The 20,961-nt window shown below is 37.6% G+C and overlaps 1 protein-coding gene across 3 annotated transcripts in view; it reads left to right on the plus strand.

The window, feature by feature from the left end:
- The window catches only part of CATSPERE (catsper channel auxiliary subunit epsilon), a 201,828-nt gene that overhangs the window by 25,891 nt on the left and 154,976 nt on the right, over positions 1-20,961 (plus strand). For all 3 annotated transcript variants that reach the window (XR_015245774.1, XM_086693173.1, XM_086693172.1), the window contains 3 exons: positions 2,214-2,287; positions 2,839-2,908; positions 4,975-5,045. Coding sequence is in view for 2 of the 3 variants with exons in the window: in XM_086693173.1 (XP_086549299.1) it covers positions 2,214-2,287; positions 2,839-2,908; positions 4,975-5,045 (215 nt within the window). In the remaining variant the exon portion in view is untranslated. The remainder of the gene's footprint in view (positions 1-2,213; positions 2,288-2,838; positions 2,909-4,974; positions 5,046-20,961) is intronic.

The following is a 20,961-nucleotide window of genomic DNA, read 5'->3' on the forward strand; positions in this document are numbered from 1 at the left end:
AGCCCATCTATTAGTCTTATGACTATTATTTTAAATTCTTGTTCAGATATATTGTTAATATCTGTTTTGAGCAATTCTCTAGCTGTGATTTCTTCCCAAATTTTGTTTTGGGGAAGAATTCTTCTGTTTCATCATTTTGGCTAATTTCTGTCTTTTGCATGTTTTAGTAGCTTATTATGTGTCTGCACCTGCAAGTACTACTCTATTAAAAAGGGGTCATTCACTGTTGAGGGCCTGGCACTTCAGGAAGTGTTTTTGGCATATGTTGCATGCACTCTATTGTTGTGTTTTGGCTGCTCTATCCCACTGGTCAGTCCTCTGCAGAGGTCCTCCTTGCTTGTAGTGCTGGAGTGTTTGGACCTTCCACCAGGTGGGCTTTGATTTGTTTGTTGAAGTAACCATGGAAAAAAAGGAAAGAGGTAGGGGGGAGGCCTGATCCCATAAGAAAAGAAAAATGAAAGGGGAGAAAAGAAGACCAAACAGAGAATCAAAAAACTATAAGGCTTAAATCCAGAGAAAAAGAAAGGAAAATAAAGAAGGAAAAGAGATAGAAAAGATCTAAAAAAATAAAGTAAAAATGCCTGAACAGACTATATATATATTAAGAATTGACCACAAACAATTCAGAAACTATGAGCCTTATTCCAATAGAAAAAAGGAAGAGGGTAAAAAGAAAAAGAGAGGAGAAGAAAAAAAGAAAAGAGAAATGAAAAAGACAACCAGACAGGCAAACAACAACAATAACGACAGCAACAAACAGTTGTCTGTTGGTGCCAGGGACAGGTGGCTGTCCTGGTCTGGAGGAGAGGCTGGCTGCATTGGCTCAGTGTCAGTCTTGTTCCAGTAGATGTGCAGTTACCAGGGGCAGGGTTTGGTGTAAGTGTCCCGCCTCCACTGGGGGCCGCTGTGCTTCCCTCTGAAGCCCCACTGTGTCGGTGATGGGGAGAAAACTGGCGACACCCCAATCTCTCCTTCCCACGCCAGGTTGTCTCAAACCCCTGTTCAGGCAGCCCTCACAGGATAGCGAGGGCATTCAGCTTGACCTGTTCCTCACGGTTCTCCAGCACCTTCTAGGTGCCCAGTTGGGATTCAAAACCCAATGTCTTAAAGGACCCCACACAGCATGGATCCTGTTCTGATGTAGAGCCACTCCACTCTGCTGATAAAAGGCTGATAAAAGACTGGGTGCCTGGGTGGCTCAGTCAGTTGGGCTTCTGACTTCGGCTCAGGTCACGGTCTTCCAGTTCTTGCGCTTGAGCCCCGCATTGGGCTCTCTCCTGTCAGCACAGACCCGGCTTCGGATCCTCTGTCTCCCCCCCCCCCCCCGCCCCTCCCCTGCTTGTGTTCTCTCTGTCTCAAAATAAATAAATAAACTAAAAAAAAAAAAAAAAAAAAAAAGGCCTTTGGCTGGCACCTGCAGGGTCTTTGTCATTGGGGAGGCAATAAACCCTTTTCCCAAAGTACTCTGGAAAGGGGACTGTTTTCCAGTATCCCCCAGAGATCCGTGTACCAGGCTATGCGCTCCAGGGGGAGGTTCCTCCTCCACAGGAGCACACAGCGGCTCCTGGCTTAGCTTCGGAGAAAGTCGGCGAAAGTCGTGCACTTTTGAAACCTCCGAGTTTCAGCTCCTAAGGCTGTTTGCAAAATAGAAACTGGCACTCTCTGTATTTCTCATTCCCCCATCTGTGGTCTGGAGAGGTTTTCCTTTTGTGCCAACTGAGTCCTGACTTTTACAACCCCTCTCTCTTTCACTCCCTTTTGTCTCTGCACAGAGAGGGCTCCCTCCCTTCCATGCCTCTGCCATTTTCTCTCCACCGCTCCATATACACGCACCTCCATCCCACCACGCTGCCTCTCTCTGCCCCTGGAGGTCCTTCTGCCACTCTGCAGATCCATTTCCTGGGTGGTCCAAGTGATCTCTCCTCCATACAGCTGTGTTTGAGGGACCAGGGCAATCCCAGTCCCCCTACTTCCCTGTCGTCTCAACTCCACAAAGAAGCTTAGAGTTTTTAAGGGAGACTACTGAAGTGTCTTGGAAAAGCTACATTGCCTTTCTTTGTCGTATTACTTTGTACAATTTTAAAGCAATAAAATGTTTAGTCATTCTTTCTTTCAATGATAAGGACACAGAAAATTCAACCCTGCCTCTGAATACTGAGGTAAAAATTCTGGGGCAGACCTTTTGTTTGAACTATTGTACCTTCTTTTTTTAGATTACGTTAGAGTATGAAGGAACATCATTTCTTGAGTGGAGTGTGCCAGGAACTTGTTCAGTGAAAAATAAAAGGTAAGATTTTTGCTGCTGATGTCAAGATAATGTGTGTATTTACCCATAAAAAAGTATTCATATAGTGCGGACAGTCAGATTTAAGGCAGTGATTGAATGTAAATTTCTTCCCATTAAATAGATGTGAGAAGAAAGACAAGATCTCTTTGAAAATAGGATATGGGGTGCCTGGGTGACTCAGTCCGTTAAGCATCCAACTTCGGCTCAGGTCATGATCTCAAGGTTCATGGGTTTGAGCCCCGCACTGGGCTCTGTGCTGACAGCTCAGAGCCTGGAGCCTGCTTCGGATTCTGTGTCTCCCTCTTTCTCTGCTCAACCTCTCTCTCTCTCTCTCTCTCTCTCTCTCTCTCTCTCTCTCTGTCTCTTTCGCTGTCTCTCAAAAATGAATAAACATTAAAAAAATTTTTTTAAAGAAAATAGTATAAAAGTAAAATATGCTGTATGTTTTATTTTTCTTATTAGCATACAATTAATGTTTTTAGGCTTAAAAAGTAGGGAATTTTTCCTAACCTTGTATGCTTATTTATCTTTCTGTTCTTTTTAAATACTAGCTCACCGAGGACAGAGCTGCGTTGTTCTTCTCCTGGTGTTCATACTATAAGACCAATTGTTGTGGGCCCAGTGAGTTTATTTTAATGATAACTTATTAAATCTTGAGTAATTATCTCTGTTACACTTTATTTCCCATATTTTGAGCTTTCAACCTAACTTAATCTGTTTTAAATAGTATGTGTTAATCATAGATAAGAGGTATTTTTAAATTATTATCAATATGGCATTAACTTCCAGATATATCTCATAGAAAATGATGTTATGAAATGGTATGTGATTTTACCTTAGCCTTTTTGTCAATAAGTATGTGAAAGCCTCAGTTACCACCTTCCTGGTAACAATACTCCCCAATGAGTGGGTCTCACATCATATACTTTTATAACAATTCCCTGGATTAAAAGCCATTTCTGGCAAGTTTGTTTTTACTATATTTTCTTCAATTCGAGAAAGCATTTGTGAATGCAAATACATAAGAATGATGTTGAATCCTCTCTGGGTTACAAAAAAAAAAAAGAAAAAGCTAAGCATCAAAAACATCGGCTCTCTACTAATTAGTAACAGGTACCGGCCAGGCATTCATAGCTGATATTCCCACGCAAGTGTGTCTAAAGCCACTGCCATAGAGACTGCGTGTGACAAAATTTGACTATATTTTGGGGCTTATGCCTTCTTCTTGATTTCTAATCTTTATTTTCAGAGAGCAAGTAGAGTGATGCAGGAGAGGCCAAATGAATATTAATTCATTTTTTCAAAACTCGTAGATTGAAAAGTATTTCAACTTGAGGTTTTTGAGTTTATGAATATTTACCAGTTTCATGGACACAATTCTGAGGAAGTAAAGGTTTACTCCTTTTCCTTTTGTTGTGTGTTAGAAGCCCAAATGTGCAATGTTACATACACACAAATACATGCATAGAGAAGAGTACCTTTGTCGTTTACGGATAGTGCCATCAGATCTTATAACCTTTAAGGATGTACACGTGACTTTAGAAATACATTCAAAAACACTCAGATATAACAATCCAAAATGTCTCCAGGCATTGCCAGTGTACCCTGGTGAGCAAAATCATCTCTGATTCAGAACCATCATGGAAGAAAATGAATTGAATTGCATTTCAGTGAGTAAGACTGTCCAGGAAAACTCACTATTTTCCTTTATACACTCACAGAGAACATTCTGTTACCACATGAAGTATAAGGGGTTGGTTTCCATACTGACTAATTCTCTGATACCAGCTGACTGTCTTACAATTCTAAGTTCTGGCATTTTCTACATGGAGTTAACTTCCCATCCACAAGGTTAAGGGCTCAGTCCCACAAGACTGCTCCATTTCGGATGCCAACTGCAAGTCCCAGTTTGTCACCTGTACTCGTGACTGACTGTCCATAAATCCAGGTTCCTACAACCTTCTCCTCAGGGTCAATAATTTGCTAGAACAGCGTGCAGGACTCATGGAAATGCATTTATCGGTTATAATAAAAGATATGATAAAGGATACAGATGAACAGCCAGAGAAGAGCTACATAAGGCAAAGTCTGTAAGGGCCCTGCGCACAGGAGCTTCCGACCCCTTGGAGCTGGGTTGTGTCACCCTGCCAGCACATGGACATGTTTACCAACCTGATTTTTATGGGGCTTCATCACATAGGCATGATCAATCATTAACTCATTTTCTAGTCCTTCTCCCCCCTCCAAAGGGTGGGAGGTTGAGGTAAAAGTTCCAAGCTTCTAATCATGGCTTGGGCTTTCTAGTGACCAGTTCCCATCCTGGATCCCACCCCGAGTCGCCTCATTAGAACAAAAGGGATTGAGGATCTCTGTGTCAGACCCTCCCGTCGTTCAGGAGATTATAAGAGTTGTAGGAGCTCTGCATCAGGAACTGCGATCAAAGACCAAAGATTAGCAGGAACTGGGTGCAAAGACCAATACATAACAAATTTGTCACTCATGATAGTGAATTCGTAATTACAGAGAATAGCTACAGAATTGAACTAGTATTACATGAATATTTGTTAGTTCTATTCTGAAATTTGTTCATTATACTTCCTCTCATCTTAGATCACTAAGTTAGTGCCTCTGTGACTTTTCTGCCTGTATCCAAATTTGTATTTAAAGCTACCTTAATTTCCTTTTAGGATTCAGAAGAAGAACGCAATTTGTCTGTGCAAAGTTCTCATATCTGCTTCCTGTGGTATTATAGAGTTATGTAAGTAAGGCAATGTTGAATACAAAGATAATTAATGCTTTTTAAGAATAATTAGATTTAACTTTTAATTAACCACAGATGGATTATCTACATTATACTATTCACATAAGCTTGCACTCACCAATCAAGATATCCTCAAATAAAATGCCAAACTAATATTGGGAAACAAACAATAAAAGTAACAATAGCAACCACTATTTGAACATATATTTCTAATGTTCATACTTGATGTAAATTATCTCTCTCACTTTTCATAACAAACAGAAATGCAAGTATTGTTATCTTTATTTTATAAATGAGGACATGTAAGCTTGGGTAGGTTAAATAACTCAGATAATAATACACAGCTACTAATAACTAGCATTGGGATTTGCCACTGGTTTTTCAGACTACAGGGCTCTTTTAATTCCATTATATACATAGTTTTTCCAACCCACATTAACATGAGAGTGAATGAAAATAACTAAAAAGAGAAAACTGGCACAGGAGAAAATAATTAAGTGCATTAGAAAATCATCTGATAAGTTAAAACCATCAATGAATCAGAATATTTTTCAGTGCAACAGTCAAGGCAATATCCTAAGTCCTGAATAGGATACAGGGAACTGTCTTATGTGGCCCCTGCTCCCCAGAGGACTCAAGAGCCTCGCATTTCATTGGCCACAGGGATTACTTGAGGACTGACACATGACCCAGGCAGTCGCCAGCAGAATACTTGTGTCTTCTGTAAAGCAGAAGTGGTTGTTGTCGATAGTTGTCTTGGTTCACGTGGCCCCGTAGAAGTCGGATGGCTCTGCAGTGTATATGCAATTTTCGGACTAGAAGCCCTGATAACTAGATTTTAGCAAGCCCTTCAAGGAGTGCACGTTCCATTCCTCTCAGAAATGCTGCCACCTTCCCAGACTCTTACCAAGAAGCAAGGATGGAGTCTCTGCTACTCCTGAACCTGACAGGGTTCTGTCCTAGTTGGGGATTTCAGATATGCCAATCACCAGCTTTCTCCTGTGGGTTTGAAACCAACTGAGAAACAGACAAAGGCTAATTTGGAGATAAAAATTCCCTGTACAGCAGAATTGGAGAACAGAACCTTCCTCTCTGGCCACATGGGTTATTTTCTGCTTCCTCCAAGCAGAGACCAGGGGGGCCATCAGAGAAGGCAATCTGCCAAAAAAAAAAAGCATTGAAAAAGCATTGATAGTCAGTTTCACGAGTTTCCAATCTCACTCACACACACTGAGCCCCAAGAGCTAGTGACGGATATGGGCTTCCAAACTGCTCTGATCTGGTCATGAATCATGAAAACAAAATCGGAAGAAGCAGCACCTATCTAGGGGGGACAGTTAAGCCCAAAGAGACAGCTCAGTGGGAGCTAAGTGTTTTTCTGTTACGTAAGTGGTAAAAATGTACACAATTTATCACCTGTAAAAATACCATTTACAGAGTAAAATGCAACTAATACTCATGTATTCATCACACAAGTCAAGGAAGAGAACATTACCAGTACCGTAGAATCTGCTACTTAGAAATGCAGAATCTGGGGCCTCATTCCAGACCTCCTAGATCATTACCTGCATTCGAACAAGATCCTGTAGTCATTGTATGTACATTATTGTTTAGCAAATCCCATTCTGATGCACATGAACAAAAGTTTCTCTAGGATATAGACCTAAAAGTACAGTTGGCTAAAAGTAGGATATGCATTTGTTCAAGTTTACTAGGTAATGCCTAAATGCCTCTTGAAAAGATCGTTCAAATCTCCGTCTACACCAGCCGTGGACTACATCTACACCAGCAGCAGATGAATGTTCCCATTGTGCTACTTCCTCACCAATACTCAGTATTATCTGACTTTAATTTTACAATCTAGTAGATGTGAAATTATGTCACTGTGCTTTTTATTTGCATTTCCCTAATTACTATTGAGCATATTTTCATTTTTTCATGAAGAATTTTTCTTCCCTTTCTGTTAAATGAGGATTTTTACCCATTTTTGAGTTGTTTTTGTTTCAGAATAATTTATAAGATTTCATTCTAATGACTAGGACATTATTTATATATTTCAATATATATATATAGAAAGAATTTATCCCAGTTTATGCAACGTTTCACTTCTTATGATCTCTATCGATAACAGAGGTCCTTGCTATTATAGATGAATTTGCCAGCCCTTACCTTAATTGGTTTGTGCCTTTTTAAATCAATTTAAGGAATCTTTTCCTCCAAGTTCATAAAAATAGCCTCCTATGTTGTTTCCTGAAAGGTCCACATAGTTTTGACTTCCACAGTTAGGTCCTTAATCCATCTGGAGTTAGTTTTTGTATATACTTGGAGATAGGGATCCAATTTTATTTTTTCCATGTGAATAACTAATCTAATCAGACCCATTTATTGAATAATGTATTTACCTGTAGTGCCTGCTTTATCATACATCGATTTTCCATGCATGCATGTGTTTCTTCCCAGCTGGCTCTACTGTTCAGCTGATCTGTTTGTCTGCTTAATAAACACTACATTATCTTTATTACTATAATTTCATATTTCAAATCTTGATGAGTGACAGTGCAAATCCCTGGCCCACTCTGACCCCAAGTCTTGTTCTTCTTCATGAGTCTCTTAGCTTTGTCTGTTTTTCCTCTGGCCTATTTTTCCTCTCTATGAAATTTTAGAATTGGTTTGTCAAATTCCACAAAAACTCTAGTAGGGATTCCTATAATTTGTCTCAATATTTAAATCAATTTGGAGAGTTTCAGCTCAAGAATAATACATAACCTTCCATTTATTTAGGTCTTTTTATATGTCTGCCAAAAAAATTTTGCAGTTTTTCATAAAAGTGCCTGGACATTTTTATTAGACTTATTCCTAGATGCTTTATATTTTTGTCTCTACTACACTCAGTTTTTTAAAGCTACATTTTCTATATTTTCTAACCAGAGCTTCTTGTTGTATAGAACACAATTTACTTTTGAATATTGATTTTTGTATTCAACAGTCTTGCTAAATTCTTATATTAATTCTAACAATTTACTTATATATTCTCTTGGAGTTTTTACAAATCCTATCACCTGCAAATACTGATGGTTTTCTTTATCCCTTTCCAAATAAGTATGGCTTTTCTTTCTTTTATTCTGACTGCTTTGCTAGAATATTCAAACACAATGTTTCCTAGAAGGGTGAAAGCAGGCCTCCTTGTCTTATTCCTGATTTTAAAAGGGAGGCTCTCATTTCACTAATTTTGCAGAATATTTATTACAAATTATGGATTAACCTTTACCCAGTTGAGGAACTTCCCTTTTATTCCAAGTTGGTGGTGAATTTTGTGTATGAATCAGTGTTGAAATTCGTTTAAAGTTTTTCTACTTGCACTTCAGAGTTCATATGGTTTTTCTGTTTTACTATGTTAATGATGAAAAATAGTTATTAATGTTTCTATATTAAACTAACCTTGTATTTCTGGAATAAGCCAACGATTCCAGATTCCAACTACTCTAGAATTCTTGATGAATTCTCTTTCATTTACATTGATGAATTTTCTTTGTTAATACTGTGTTCAGATTTTTTTGGTGTGAATTTCATGAGTGAGTTTGGCCTGTGGTCTTACCCCCCTCGTGCTAACATTTTCTGCATTTGGTATCGGGATTGTGCTAGACTCATCAGGGAAGTTAGGAGTGGTCATTCTTTTCTATTCTGAGAGATTTTGTGTAACATTGGAAGTATATGTTCCTTAAGTACTTGATGGAAGCTTGCACGGAAGTTTACTTGGGTCTGGATTTCATATGTGTGTGTGTGGGGGGGGTAGATTTCCTAAGTGTTAATTCCATTTTTTAATGGTTATAGTGCTATTTTGGAATTACAATTCTTGTAAAATCCATTTCTGTAAGTAGTACTTTTCCAGAAATTTATTCATGTTTTCAGTTAGCCATCTTTTTTTTTTTTTTTTTAATTTTTTTTTTCCAACGTTTATTTATTTTTGGGACAGAGAGAGACAGAGCATGAACGGGGGAGGGGCAGAGAGAGAGAGGGAGACACAGAATCAGAAACAGGCTCCAGGCTCTGAGCTGTCAGCACAGAGCCCGACGCGGGGCTCGAACTCACGGACCGTGAGATCATGACCTGGCTGAAGTCGGACGCTTAACCGACTGCGCCACCCAGGTGCCCCCAGTTAGCCATCTTAATATCAACTTTAATATCATAAAGTTGTCTGTAATATCCTCTTATGAGTTTTAGTCTCTGAGGTGGTTGTAGTGTTACACTTCTGTTTTAACATTTCTAATAATTTTATTTGTGCCTTCCTTTGTTTCCATGTCCTTGTGGTATTCCTCTTTTATTAGTATTTTCAGAGAACCAACTTTTGGCTTTTTGAGCTTGTCTATTGCAGTCTATTTCATTTTGACCCATATTTTCCATGATTTCCTTGAGTTTGTTTTTCTAAAACTTAAATTGGCTATTTAGCCCATTAGGCATGAGGCTCTCTTTTTTTCTAATGTGCGTGTTTAAGGCAATCACTTTTCTTCTAAGTACTTCTGTAACTGTATTCAACAAGTATTGCAAATACCTCCTGTGATTTTTTTTTTTTATTGCTCAGAAATAATTTTCTAATCCTCGCTACAATTTGTTTGACCCATGAGTTAGTTAGAAATGCATTTTTGGGGGTGCCTGTGTGGCTCGGTTGGTTAAACATCTGACTCTTGATTTCGGGTCAGGTCATGATCTCACAGTCATGGGATCAAGCCCCACGTCAGGCTCTGTGCGGGGTGTGGAGCCTACTTGAGAATCTCTCTTTCCATCTCCCTCTACCCCTCTCCCCCACTGGTGCCCTCTTTCTCTCAAAATCTTTTTTAAAATACATTTTTCAATTTACAAACCTATGAGTGTTTTTAATTATAACCTGATTGTATTGGGATAAGAATTGCTGGAGGAAATTTTTGACCTAGCATCTAGTCAGTTTTTATAAATGTCCCATGTGTACCCATAGAAAATACATTTTCTTATTGTTGGGTCAAATATTATAATCACAGAATTAGTAGATCAGATTTGGTAAGTGAACTGTTCAGATCTTCTGTGTGCTTACTTGACTCATTGTTGGCTTGATCTATCAATTAATGAGAGGGCTCTGCCAAATGTCCCACTAGGATGGTAGATATGTCACTTTTCCTCATAGGTACCTAAGTTTTTGTTTCATATTTTGAGGTTATCTTTTATGTGTATATAACTTTGGAATTACTGAGCCTTTTTGAAGAATTGAAACTTTATTTGTAGTGATCCTGCTTCTCACCTGTAATACTTTTTCTTTTGTTGCCTCATGTTCTGTTTTATTTTATGTTAATATATTCATGGGTCTTTATCCATTGATTTTCAAGTTTTCTATAAAGTTATATTTTAAGTGTTTCATTAATGAATGCCTTGAAACTGGATATTCTGTTTTCTAAAATGACAATCTTTGGCTTTTAATTGGGCAGTTTGGAGCATTTATGTTTGTTGTGATTACTTAAGTTTATATTTATGAAAAAAATTTAATGTGCTTTCCATTTACTTGCTTAATACCCTTTATGTCTTTAGCATGTTTTAACCCTAATCATGCCTTGGTCAATATTTTCATTCTAGTCAGTTCTTTTCTCCTTTTTCCTTGACTTTCTTTTTTTCCTGATTTAATTTTCTTTCATACTTGTTTAGAAATTATGAATTGTATGTCTATCTTACATGATACTCCAGTAATTTTAGATGTATCAAGTCTAAATTTAATCAATATATTTATTATTCTCTTGAACAATACAACAATCTTTAGAATACTTTACTCTGATATTATACCTCTTTTTTTAATTTTTTTTTTTTTTTACATTTATTTATTTTTGAGAGACACAGAGAGACAGCACAAGCAAGGGAGGGGCAGAGAAAGAATGAGACACAGAATCCAAAGCAGACTCCAGGCTCTGAGCTGTCAGCACAGAGCCTGACGTGGGGCTCAAACCCACAAACCATGAGATCATGACCTGAGCTGAAAGTTGGCTCTTAACTGGACACTTAAGTCGGACACTTAACCAACTCAGCCACCCAGGTACCCCTATTTTATCCTCGTTCTTAAAAATAGTTTCTCTGAAAATACAATTCTGGGTTGGTTGCTGTTTTCTCCCAAGACTTTAAAATTATTGTCTGCTAAATACAGAGAACAAACTGAGGGTGGATGGTGGCAGTGGAGGGGGCGGGGATGGAGGGGGAAGGAAGGGAAAATGGGTGATGGGCATTAAGGAGGGCACTTGTTGGGATGATCACTCAGTGTTGTATGTAAGCCAATTGGTGACAATAAATTATATTTAATAAATAGCTTCCTAATAGTAAAATAAAATAAAATAAAATAAAATAAAATAAAATAAAATAAAATAAAATAAAATAAAATAAAATAAAATAAAATAAAATAAAATAATTGTCTGCTGGGTCCTACTATTGCAATTGTAAAGTCCACTGTCTAATAGTTTTATCTTTTAGGTTGTCTGTATTTTCTGTTTAATGCCTTACCTTGCCTTTGGTGTTTCACTATTATAGGTTTTTTAAAAAATCTATCCTACATGTGGTTTATTGCAGTTTCTGAATCTGAAGATTAGGGTCTTTCATTAATTCTGAAAAACCAGTCATTATCTTTTCAAATATTGATTCTCTCATTTTATTCTTTCTCTTTAGATTTTCATAAGAAAATATATGTCACCTTTTCATTCTGTCCTTCTTGAAATATTTTCATATTTTCTATCATTTTGTTTTCCATGACTCATTGTAGACTATTTTTGTTTTAATTTCAGTTTGCTAATTCTCTTATCATCTGTGTCTAAAATTTGTATTCACTAGGGGTATCTGGGCGGCTCAGCTGGTTAAGCATCTGACTTCAACTCAGGTCATGATCTCATGGTCCATGGGTTCACACCCAGCATCGGGCTCTGTGCTGACAGCTCAGAGCCTAGAGCCTGTTTCAGATTCAGTGTCTCCCTCTCTCTCTGCCCCTCTCCCAGTCACACTCTCTCTCTCTTTCAAAAATAAATAAACATTAAAAAATTTTTAAATTTGTATTCACTAAAATCCTGTCTAGAGGCAACTGCCACGGTATATGCTCCCATTTTTGGCATTATTGCATCCAGAACTGCCTTTGTAATTTGTTGGGCCGTATGAAGACTCTTGTTAAAAAATCAGAAGAAAAATAGTGTTAAAAGTTTTAAATATAAAGCATTCCCTTTCTTCCCCAGTCACTCTCTACTGGTCTTCGTGCTTTTATTTATATTTAACGTCATGCTCCCGTGGACATGAGAATACTCTTGGGCCAACTGCAGACCCTCATAATCACTTGGCGATTCAGCATGTGTGCAGTTCACTTTCTGCCAGGTTTCCCCTGTCAACAGCCATTGGACCAACACCTCATGCCCCAGTCAGGGGTGGCATCTGAAGAAGTCAAGCCTGGTATCTTTCCTTACAGTGGGTCTAGTCATCTTGACCTATAGCAGATGAGTAACCTCCAAGGGTACTGCAACTTATCACTTGAACACACTAAGTACCCTGATTGGGGGTGGGCAAGACACTCACTCCTGTGGAGACAAGGCCTCCATCTGCCACAGCACAGTGCTGCCACCTGGTGAGGCAGGGGCCAGCTGCTGCCATGCCTTACTCCAGATGCCACAAGTTTCATATACCCTACACTGACCCTCCCACACCTGAGCCCTGGCCATTGCCCAGGGTGAAGGCAGAAGCATTTTCAGGACAGGGAAGTGAGGAGGCCAAGACCAGGTGGAACCCAAGGTACCAGGGAATGGAGGAGTGAGGTACCAAGAACCTGTCCTGTGAAGGCAGACAGGAACAGGAGTCAGGACTGCACCAGCCAAAGCTCCCAAGTGCGCGCTTCATTGTCCCATCATAATTCACATATAAAATACAAGTTCAAAGATAAATTTATTAATAATTTCAAGACAAAGATTGCAGTGGATTAAACCTCAAGCACCAGGCCCTGCTGAGCACTGCTTGAGCACTGGGCTTTCCAAACCTATTGACTCTGTTTGCCCCCAAACCCGAGTTCTGACTCTGAGGAGGAGAATTCATGGAACAGGTACCATGTTATCATCTAGACTCTTGATTTATTTTCCCTCTCTCTCTGTCTCTCTGTCTCTCATTAGAACAGAGAAAAGGAAGGGAGAAGAATCCAGGAGGAGGTCATGCTCAGGCTGCTATCTTTCCTGAATTCATGGTGACACTGTTTGGCTTCATCACTCTATCCCAGTACTCGCTACATACTATCTGTCTATCTACTTAAATAGCTTGGTAAAGTCACAGAAAGTTTGCCAAGTTTAATAGGATATTTTTTAGTCCTCTTAGCACTTGACCACTGTACCACATATAATGTTGGAGATGACTTATTTCTTCTTGAAACTCTTTTCTTCCTTCACTTACCTGCTACTATCTTCCATGTCTTTTTTCTTTTTCTTGTACAATACATTATTGTTGTACATATTTTCTTGTACAATACATCATGCTACACATTAGATCCTGGAACTTAATTAGCTTATAACTAAAAGTTTGTACACTTTGGCCAACATCTCCTTGTGTCCCCTAGCTCCAAACCCTTGGTGTAAACATCAATATACCCTCTGTTTCTATGAGTTTGAGGTTCTTAGATTCCATATATAAGGGAGGTCATATAGTGTCCTTCGTGGTCTGACTTATTTCACTTAACATAATGCCCTCCAGGTCCATTCATGTTGTTGCAAATAGCAGGATTTCCTTCTTTATATGGCTGAATGATATTCTATTGTATAGATTTACTACATTTTCTTTATCCACTCATCAGTTGATAGTCACTTAGGTTGTTTCCGTATCTTGGTTATTGTGAATGATGCTGCAGTTAACATAAGAGTGCAGTGGGGCACCTGGGTGGCTCAGTCAGTTAAATGTCCAACTTCAGCTCAGGTCATGATCTCACAGCTCATGAGTTTGAGCCCTGTGTCAGGCTCTGTGCTGGCAGCTCAGCCTGAAGCCTGCCTGCTTTGGATTCCGTGTCTCACTCTCTCTCTGCCCCTCCCCCACTCATGCTCTGTCTCTGTCTCTCTCTGTCTCTCTCCCAAAAATAAATAAACATTAAAAAAAATGGGACTGCAGATAACTCTTCAAAATAATGATTTATTTTCCTTTGGAATATACCCAGAAGTAGGATTGCTGGATTACATGGTAGTTCTATTTTTAACTTGTAAAAGAACCTCCACACTGTTTTCCATACTATCAGTACCAATTTACATTCCCACCAACAGTGCACAATGGTTCCTTTTTCTCCACATTCTTACCAACATGTATTTGTCATTTCTTGTCTTTATTTTTTTATCATATCCATTCTAACAGTTGTGGGGTCATATGTCATTATATCCCTGATGATCAGTGATGTTTAGCACCTTTTCATGTACCATACCAACTGTATGTCTTCTTTGGAGAAATGTCTTTTTAGGTACTTTGCCAATTTTATAATCAGATTGGGGTTTTGTTTGTTTTTTGTTTTTTGATATTGAGTTGTATGACTTTCATATATTTTGGATATTAACCCCTTATCATGTATATGGTTGGCAAAAATTTTCTCCTATTCTGTATGGTAGCTTTTCATTTTGTTGATTGCTTCTTTTGATGTGCAGAAACTTTTTAGTTTGATGTGATCCTACTTGTCAATTTTTATTTTTGTTGCTTGTTCTTTTGGTGCCATATTTTAAAAAACCATTGTCAAAACTAAGGTCAAGGAGATTTTTCACCTATGTTTTCTTGTACGAATTTTACTGTATTTCGTCTTACGTGTAAGTCCTTACTCTATTTTCAGTTAATTTTTTGAGTGGGGTAAGATAGTATTCTAATTTCATTCTTTTTCACATGGACATCCAGTTTTTCTAACACCATTTACTGAAGAGACTGTTCCTTCCCCATTTAGTATTTGTGGCTCCCTTGTCAAATGCTGGTTGACTATAAGTGTGTGGGTTTATCTCTGGACACTTGATTCTGTTCCATTGGTTTTTGTGTCTGTTTTTAATAACAACACCATACTGTTTTCATTAATATAGCTTTGTAATATATTTTGAAATCAGGAAGTGTGATGCCTCCGGCTTTGTTCTTTCTCAAAACTGATTTGGCTATTGGGGGTCTTTTGTGGTTCCACACACATTTTACAATTGTTTCCTCTGTTTCTGTGGGGGAAAAACGCCATTGGAAATTGATAGGATTTTATTGAATCTATAGGTTTTGGTAGTATAGATACTGTGGCAATATTAACTCTCCTAACCTATGAACATGGAATATATTTCCATTTATCTGGGTCATCTTCAATGTCTTATAGCTTTTGGTGTATAGATCTTTCACTTCCTTGGTTAGATTTATTACTAAGTATTTTATTGTTTTTGATGCTATTGTAAATGCGCTTATTTTCTTCCTTTTTCAGATTGTTTATTGCTAGTGTATAGAAACACAACTGATTCCTGCATGTTGATTTCATATGCTTCAACTTTATTGAATTTGTTGATTATTTCTAACAGTTTCTTGGTGGTGTCTTTAGGAAGTTCTATATTCAAGGTCATATCAGCAAGCAGAGACAATTTTATGTCTTCCTTTCTGATTTGGATGCCTTTTATTTCTTTTTCTTGCCTGATTACTCTGGTTAGGAGTCCCGTACTGCATGGAGTAGGAATGGTGAGAGTGGGATGGGCACTCTAGTCTTGTTCTTGATCGTACAGGAAAACTATCAACCTTTCACTATTGAGTATGGTGTTAGCTGTAGGCTTGTTATATATTGCCTTTGTTATGTTGAGGTATGTTCTCTCTGTATCCAATTTGTTGAGAGTTTTTATTAAGAAGGGATGTTGTATTTTGTTAATGTTTTCCTGCATATATTGAGATGATCATATGACTTTTGTCTTTCATTTTATTAATGTGTTTCACATTTATTGCTTTGCATATGTTGAACCATCCTTACATCCCACTTGATTATCATGTGTGATCCTTTTAATATGCTGTTGAATTCAGCTTTACTAGTATGTTGTTGAGAATTTTTGCATCTGCTCTTCAGGGATATGGTCTGTAGTTTTCACTTCTTGTAGTGTGCTTTTCTGACTTTGGTATCAGGATAACGCTGGCCTTGTAAAATGAGTTTGGGAGTTTCCTCCTCTTCAGTTTTTTGGAAGAGTTTGAAAAGGATTGTCATTAATTCTTCTTGAAATATTTGCTGGAATTAACTAATGAAGCCATCTATTCCTGGGCTTTTCTTTGATGAGAGATTTGTGCTTACTGACTCAGTCGCCTGACTCATTTTTAGTCTGTCATATTTTCTACTTCTTCCTGGTTTAGTCTCAGTAGATGATAATGTTTAAGGAATTTATTTCTTCTAGATTGTCAAATATGTTGGTCTATAATTGTTCACAGCAGTCGCTTATGGTCATTTACATTTCTGTAGAATCTGTAGTAATGTCCACACATTTCTGATTTTAGTAGTCTGAGTATTCTTTTTCCTTAGTCTAGTTAGAGTTTCATCAATTTTGTTTATTTTTTCAAGCAACAGTTCTTAGTTTTGTTGATCTTTTCTACTTTTTTTTTTTTTTTGGTCTCTACTTATTTCTGCTCTGATCTTTGTTATTTCCATTTTTCTGCTAACTTTGGATATAGTTTGTTCTTCTTTGTCTAGTTGCTTGACATATAAAGTTAGGTTGATTATTTGAGACCTTTCTTTTCCCTTAATGGGGGCATTTATCACTATAAACTCCCCTTCTTGAAGTGTTTTTGCTGCATCCCATAAATTTGTTATATTGTGTTTCCTTTTTCATTTGTTTCAAGATATTTTTAAAATTTATTTTATTTAAATCCAATTTATTTTATTTACTTAACATAGTATAATATGAATTCAGGAGTAGAATTTAGTGATCCATCACTTACATACAACACCCAGTGCTCATCAAGATATTTTTTTAATTTCCTTTTGATTTCATCTTTCACCCATGGTTTTTCAAGTGTGTTGTTTAATGTCCACATATTTGTGTATTTCCCAGTTTTCCTCCTGTAATTGATCTAGTTTCATACTATTGTGGTCATAAAATATACTTAGTATGATTTCAATCTTTTTACATTTGCTGAGACTTTTTTTTTTAACCTAACATGTTTCATTTGGTCTAAAGTATAGTCCAAGGTCAACTTTCCCTTATTGACTGTCTAGATGATCTATCCATTGTTGAAAATGGCATATGGAAGTCCCCTGCTATTATATTATTGTACATTGCTTTCTTCAGACCTGTTAGTATTTGCTTAATATGGTGCTCTGATGTTATGTGCATATATGTTTACAATTGTTATAGCCTCTTGATAAATTAGCTTCTTTATTATTACACAGTTACCTTCTGTGTCTCTTGTTACACTTTTTAAACTTGCAATCTATTTTGTCTGATATAAGTATAGCTATTCCACTCTATTTTGGTTTCTACTTGCATGAGCTATCTTTTCCCATCCCTTACTTTGAGCCTGTATATATCCTTGAAGCTGAAGTTAGTCTTTTATAAGAAGCATATAAAGGGGTCTTGTTTTTTTATCCATGCAGCTATTCTGTATCTTTGTTTAGAGAATTTAATCCATTTACATTAAAAGTATTTATTGTTAGATAGGTCTTACCAATTCCATTTTATTAATTTCCTTGCTCTTTTGTGTTTTTTTAAAGTTTATTTATTTTGAGAGAGACAGAGACAGCATGGGTGGGGGAGGGGCAGAGAGAGAGGGAGACAGAGAATCTCAAGTAGGCTCCACAATGGTGCCCCTCAATGCGGGGCTTGAACTCATGAACCATGAGATCATGACCTGAGCCAAAACCAAGAGTCAGACGCTTAACCAACTGAGCCAGCCAGGTGCCCCCCTTACTTTTTTGTATTCCTCTGTTCCTTTCTTCTTCTCTTGCTGTCCCTTTGTAAACTGATGATTTTCCACAATGGTATACTTTGATTCCCTTCTCTTTATCTTGTGTAAACCTATGATAGCTGAGATTTGTTTTGTTTGTTTTTGTTGTGGTTACCTGTTGGCTTACTTGAAATATCTTATAGATATAACAGCATTCTATGTGGGGCTGATAGCAGCTTACCTTCTATCACATACAAAACTCTACCATTTTATTTCCCCACCCCACATTTTATGTTTTGTTGTCAATACTGATATCTCTTTAAAAATTTTTTAATGTATTTTTTGTATTTTTTAAAATCTAAATGCAATTAACATACAGTGTTACATTAGCTTCAGGTATACACTATAATGATTCAACAATTCTATATATTACTCAGTGTTCATCACAAGTGTACTCTTAATCCCCTTTATTTATTTCACCTACCTCCCTATCCACCTCCCTCTGGCAACCACCAGTTTGTTTGCTATATTTAAGAGGCTGGTTTTTGTTTGTCTCTTTTTTTCTTTGTTCATTTGTTTCTGTTTCTTAAATAGCACATATGAGTGAAATCATATGGTATATCTTTTTCCAACTCTTATTTCACTTAGCATTATACTGTCTACCTCCATCCATGTTGCAAATGTTTAGATTTCACTTGATTTTTATAGCTGAGTAATATTCCATTGTATATACGTACCAATCTATGGATGGACCCTTGGGTTGCTTCCATATTTTGGCTATTATAAATAATGCTGCAATAAATACATGGATGGATGTATATATATATATATATATATATATCTTTTCAAATTGCTGATTTCATTTTCTTTCAGTAAATACCCACCAGTAGAATTACTGTAGTAATTCCATTTTTAATTTTTTGAGGAACCTCCGTAATTTTTCCACAGGGGCTGCACCAGTTTGCATTCCCACCAGCAGTTCATGACTGTTCCTTTTTCTGCACATCCTTGCTAACACTTACTATTTGTTGTGTTCTTTATTCTAGCCATTCTGACAGTTATGAGGCAATATGTCATCGTGGTTTTGATTTGCATTTCCTGAATGATTCATTGTGTTGAACATCTTTACCTGTCTCTTTTGGCCATCTGTATGTCTTCTTTGGAAAAATGTCTGTTTGGATTCTCTGCTCATTTTTTAGCTGGATTATTTGAGTTTGTTTTTTTTTTTTTTTTTAATATGTGAAATTTATTGTCAAATTGGTTTCCATACAACACCCAGTGCTCATCCCAAAAGGTGCCCTCCTCAGTACCCATCACCCACCCTCTCCTCCCTCCCACCCCCCATCAACCCTTAGTTTGTTCTCAGTTCTCAACAGTCTCTTATGCTTTGGCTCTCTCCCACTCTAACCTCTTTTTTTTTTTTTTTTGTTCCCCTCCCCCATGGGTTTCTCTTAAGTTTCTCAGGATCCACATAAGAGTGAAACCATATGGTATCTGTCTTTCTCTGTATGGCTTATTTCACTTAGCATCACACTCTCCAGTTCCATCCACGTTGCTACAAAAGACCATATTTCATTTTTTCTCATTGCCACGTAGTACTCCATTGTGTATATAAACCACAATTTCTTTATCCATTCATCAGTTGATGGACATTTAGGCTCTTTCCATAATTTGGCTATTGTTGAGAGTGCTGCTATGAACATTGGGGTACAAGTGCCCCTATGCATCAGTACTCCTGTGTCCCTTGGATAAATTCCTAGCAGTGCTATTGCTGGGTCATAGGGTAGGTCTATTTTTAATTTTCTGAGGAACCTCCACACTGCTTTCCAGAGCGGCTGCACCAATTTGCATTCCCACCAACAGTGCAAGAGGGTTCCCGTTTCTCCACACCCTCTCCAGCATCTATAGTCTCCTGATTTGTTCATTTTGGCCACTCTGACTGGCGTGAGGTGATATCTGAGTGTGGTTTTGATTTGTATTTCCCTGATAAGGAGCGACGCTGAACATCTTTTCATGTGCCTGTTGGCCATCCGGATGTCTTCTTTAGAGAAGTGTCTATTCATGTTTTCTGCCCATTTCTTCACTGGGTTATTTGCTTTTCGGGTGTGGAGTTTGGTGAGCTCTTTATAGATTTTGGATACTAGCCCTTTGTCTGATATGTCATTTGCAAATATCTTTTCCCATTCCGTTGGTTTTCTTTTAGTTTTGTTGGTTGTTTCCTTTGCTGTGCAGAAGCTTTTTATCTTCATAAGGTCCCAGTAATTCACTTTTGCTTTTAATTCCCTTGCCTTTGGGGATGTGTCGAGTAAGAGATTGCTACGGCTGAGGTCAGAGAGGTCTTTTCCTGCTTTCTCCTCTAAGGTTTTGATGGTTTCCTGTCTCACATTCAGGTCCTTTATCCATTTTGAGTTTATTTTTGTGAATGGTGTGAGAAAGTGGTCTAGTTTCAACCTTCTGCATGTTGCTGTCCAGTTCTCCCAGCACCATTGGTTAAAGAGACTGTCTTTTTTCCATTGGATATTCTTTCCTGCTTTGTCAAAGATGAGTTGGCCATACGTTTGTGGGTCTAGTTCTGGGGTTTCTATTCTATTCCATTGGTCTATGTGTCTGTTTTTGTGCCAATACCATGCTGTCTTGATGATGACAACTTTGTAGTAGAGGCTAAAGTCTGGGATTGTGATGCCTCCTGCTTTGGTCTTCTTCTTCAAAATTACTTTGGCTATTCGGGGCCTTTTGTGGTTCCATATGAATTTTAGGATTGCTTGTTCTAGTTTCGAGAAGAATGCTGGTGCAATTTTGATTGGGATTGCATTGAATGTGTAGATAGCTTTGGGTAGTATTGACATTTTGATAATATTTATTCTTCCAATCCATGAGCAGGGAATGTCTTTCCATTTCTTTAAATCTTCTTCAATTACCTTCATAAGCTTTCTATAGTTTTCAGCATACAGATCCTTTACATCTTTGGTTAGATTTATTCCTAGGTATTTTATGCTTCTTGGTGCAATTGTGAATGGGATCAGTTTCTTTATTTGTCTTTCTGTTGCTTCAT

This window comes from Puma concolor, chromosome E4 (genome assembly GCF_028749965.1).
Source record: "Puma concolor isolate L17-30 chromosome E4, mPumCon1.1.hap2, whole genome shotgun sequence".
NCBI lineage: Eukaryota > Metazoa > Chordata > Mammalia > Carnivora > Felidae > Puma > Puma concolor.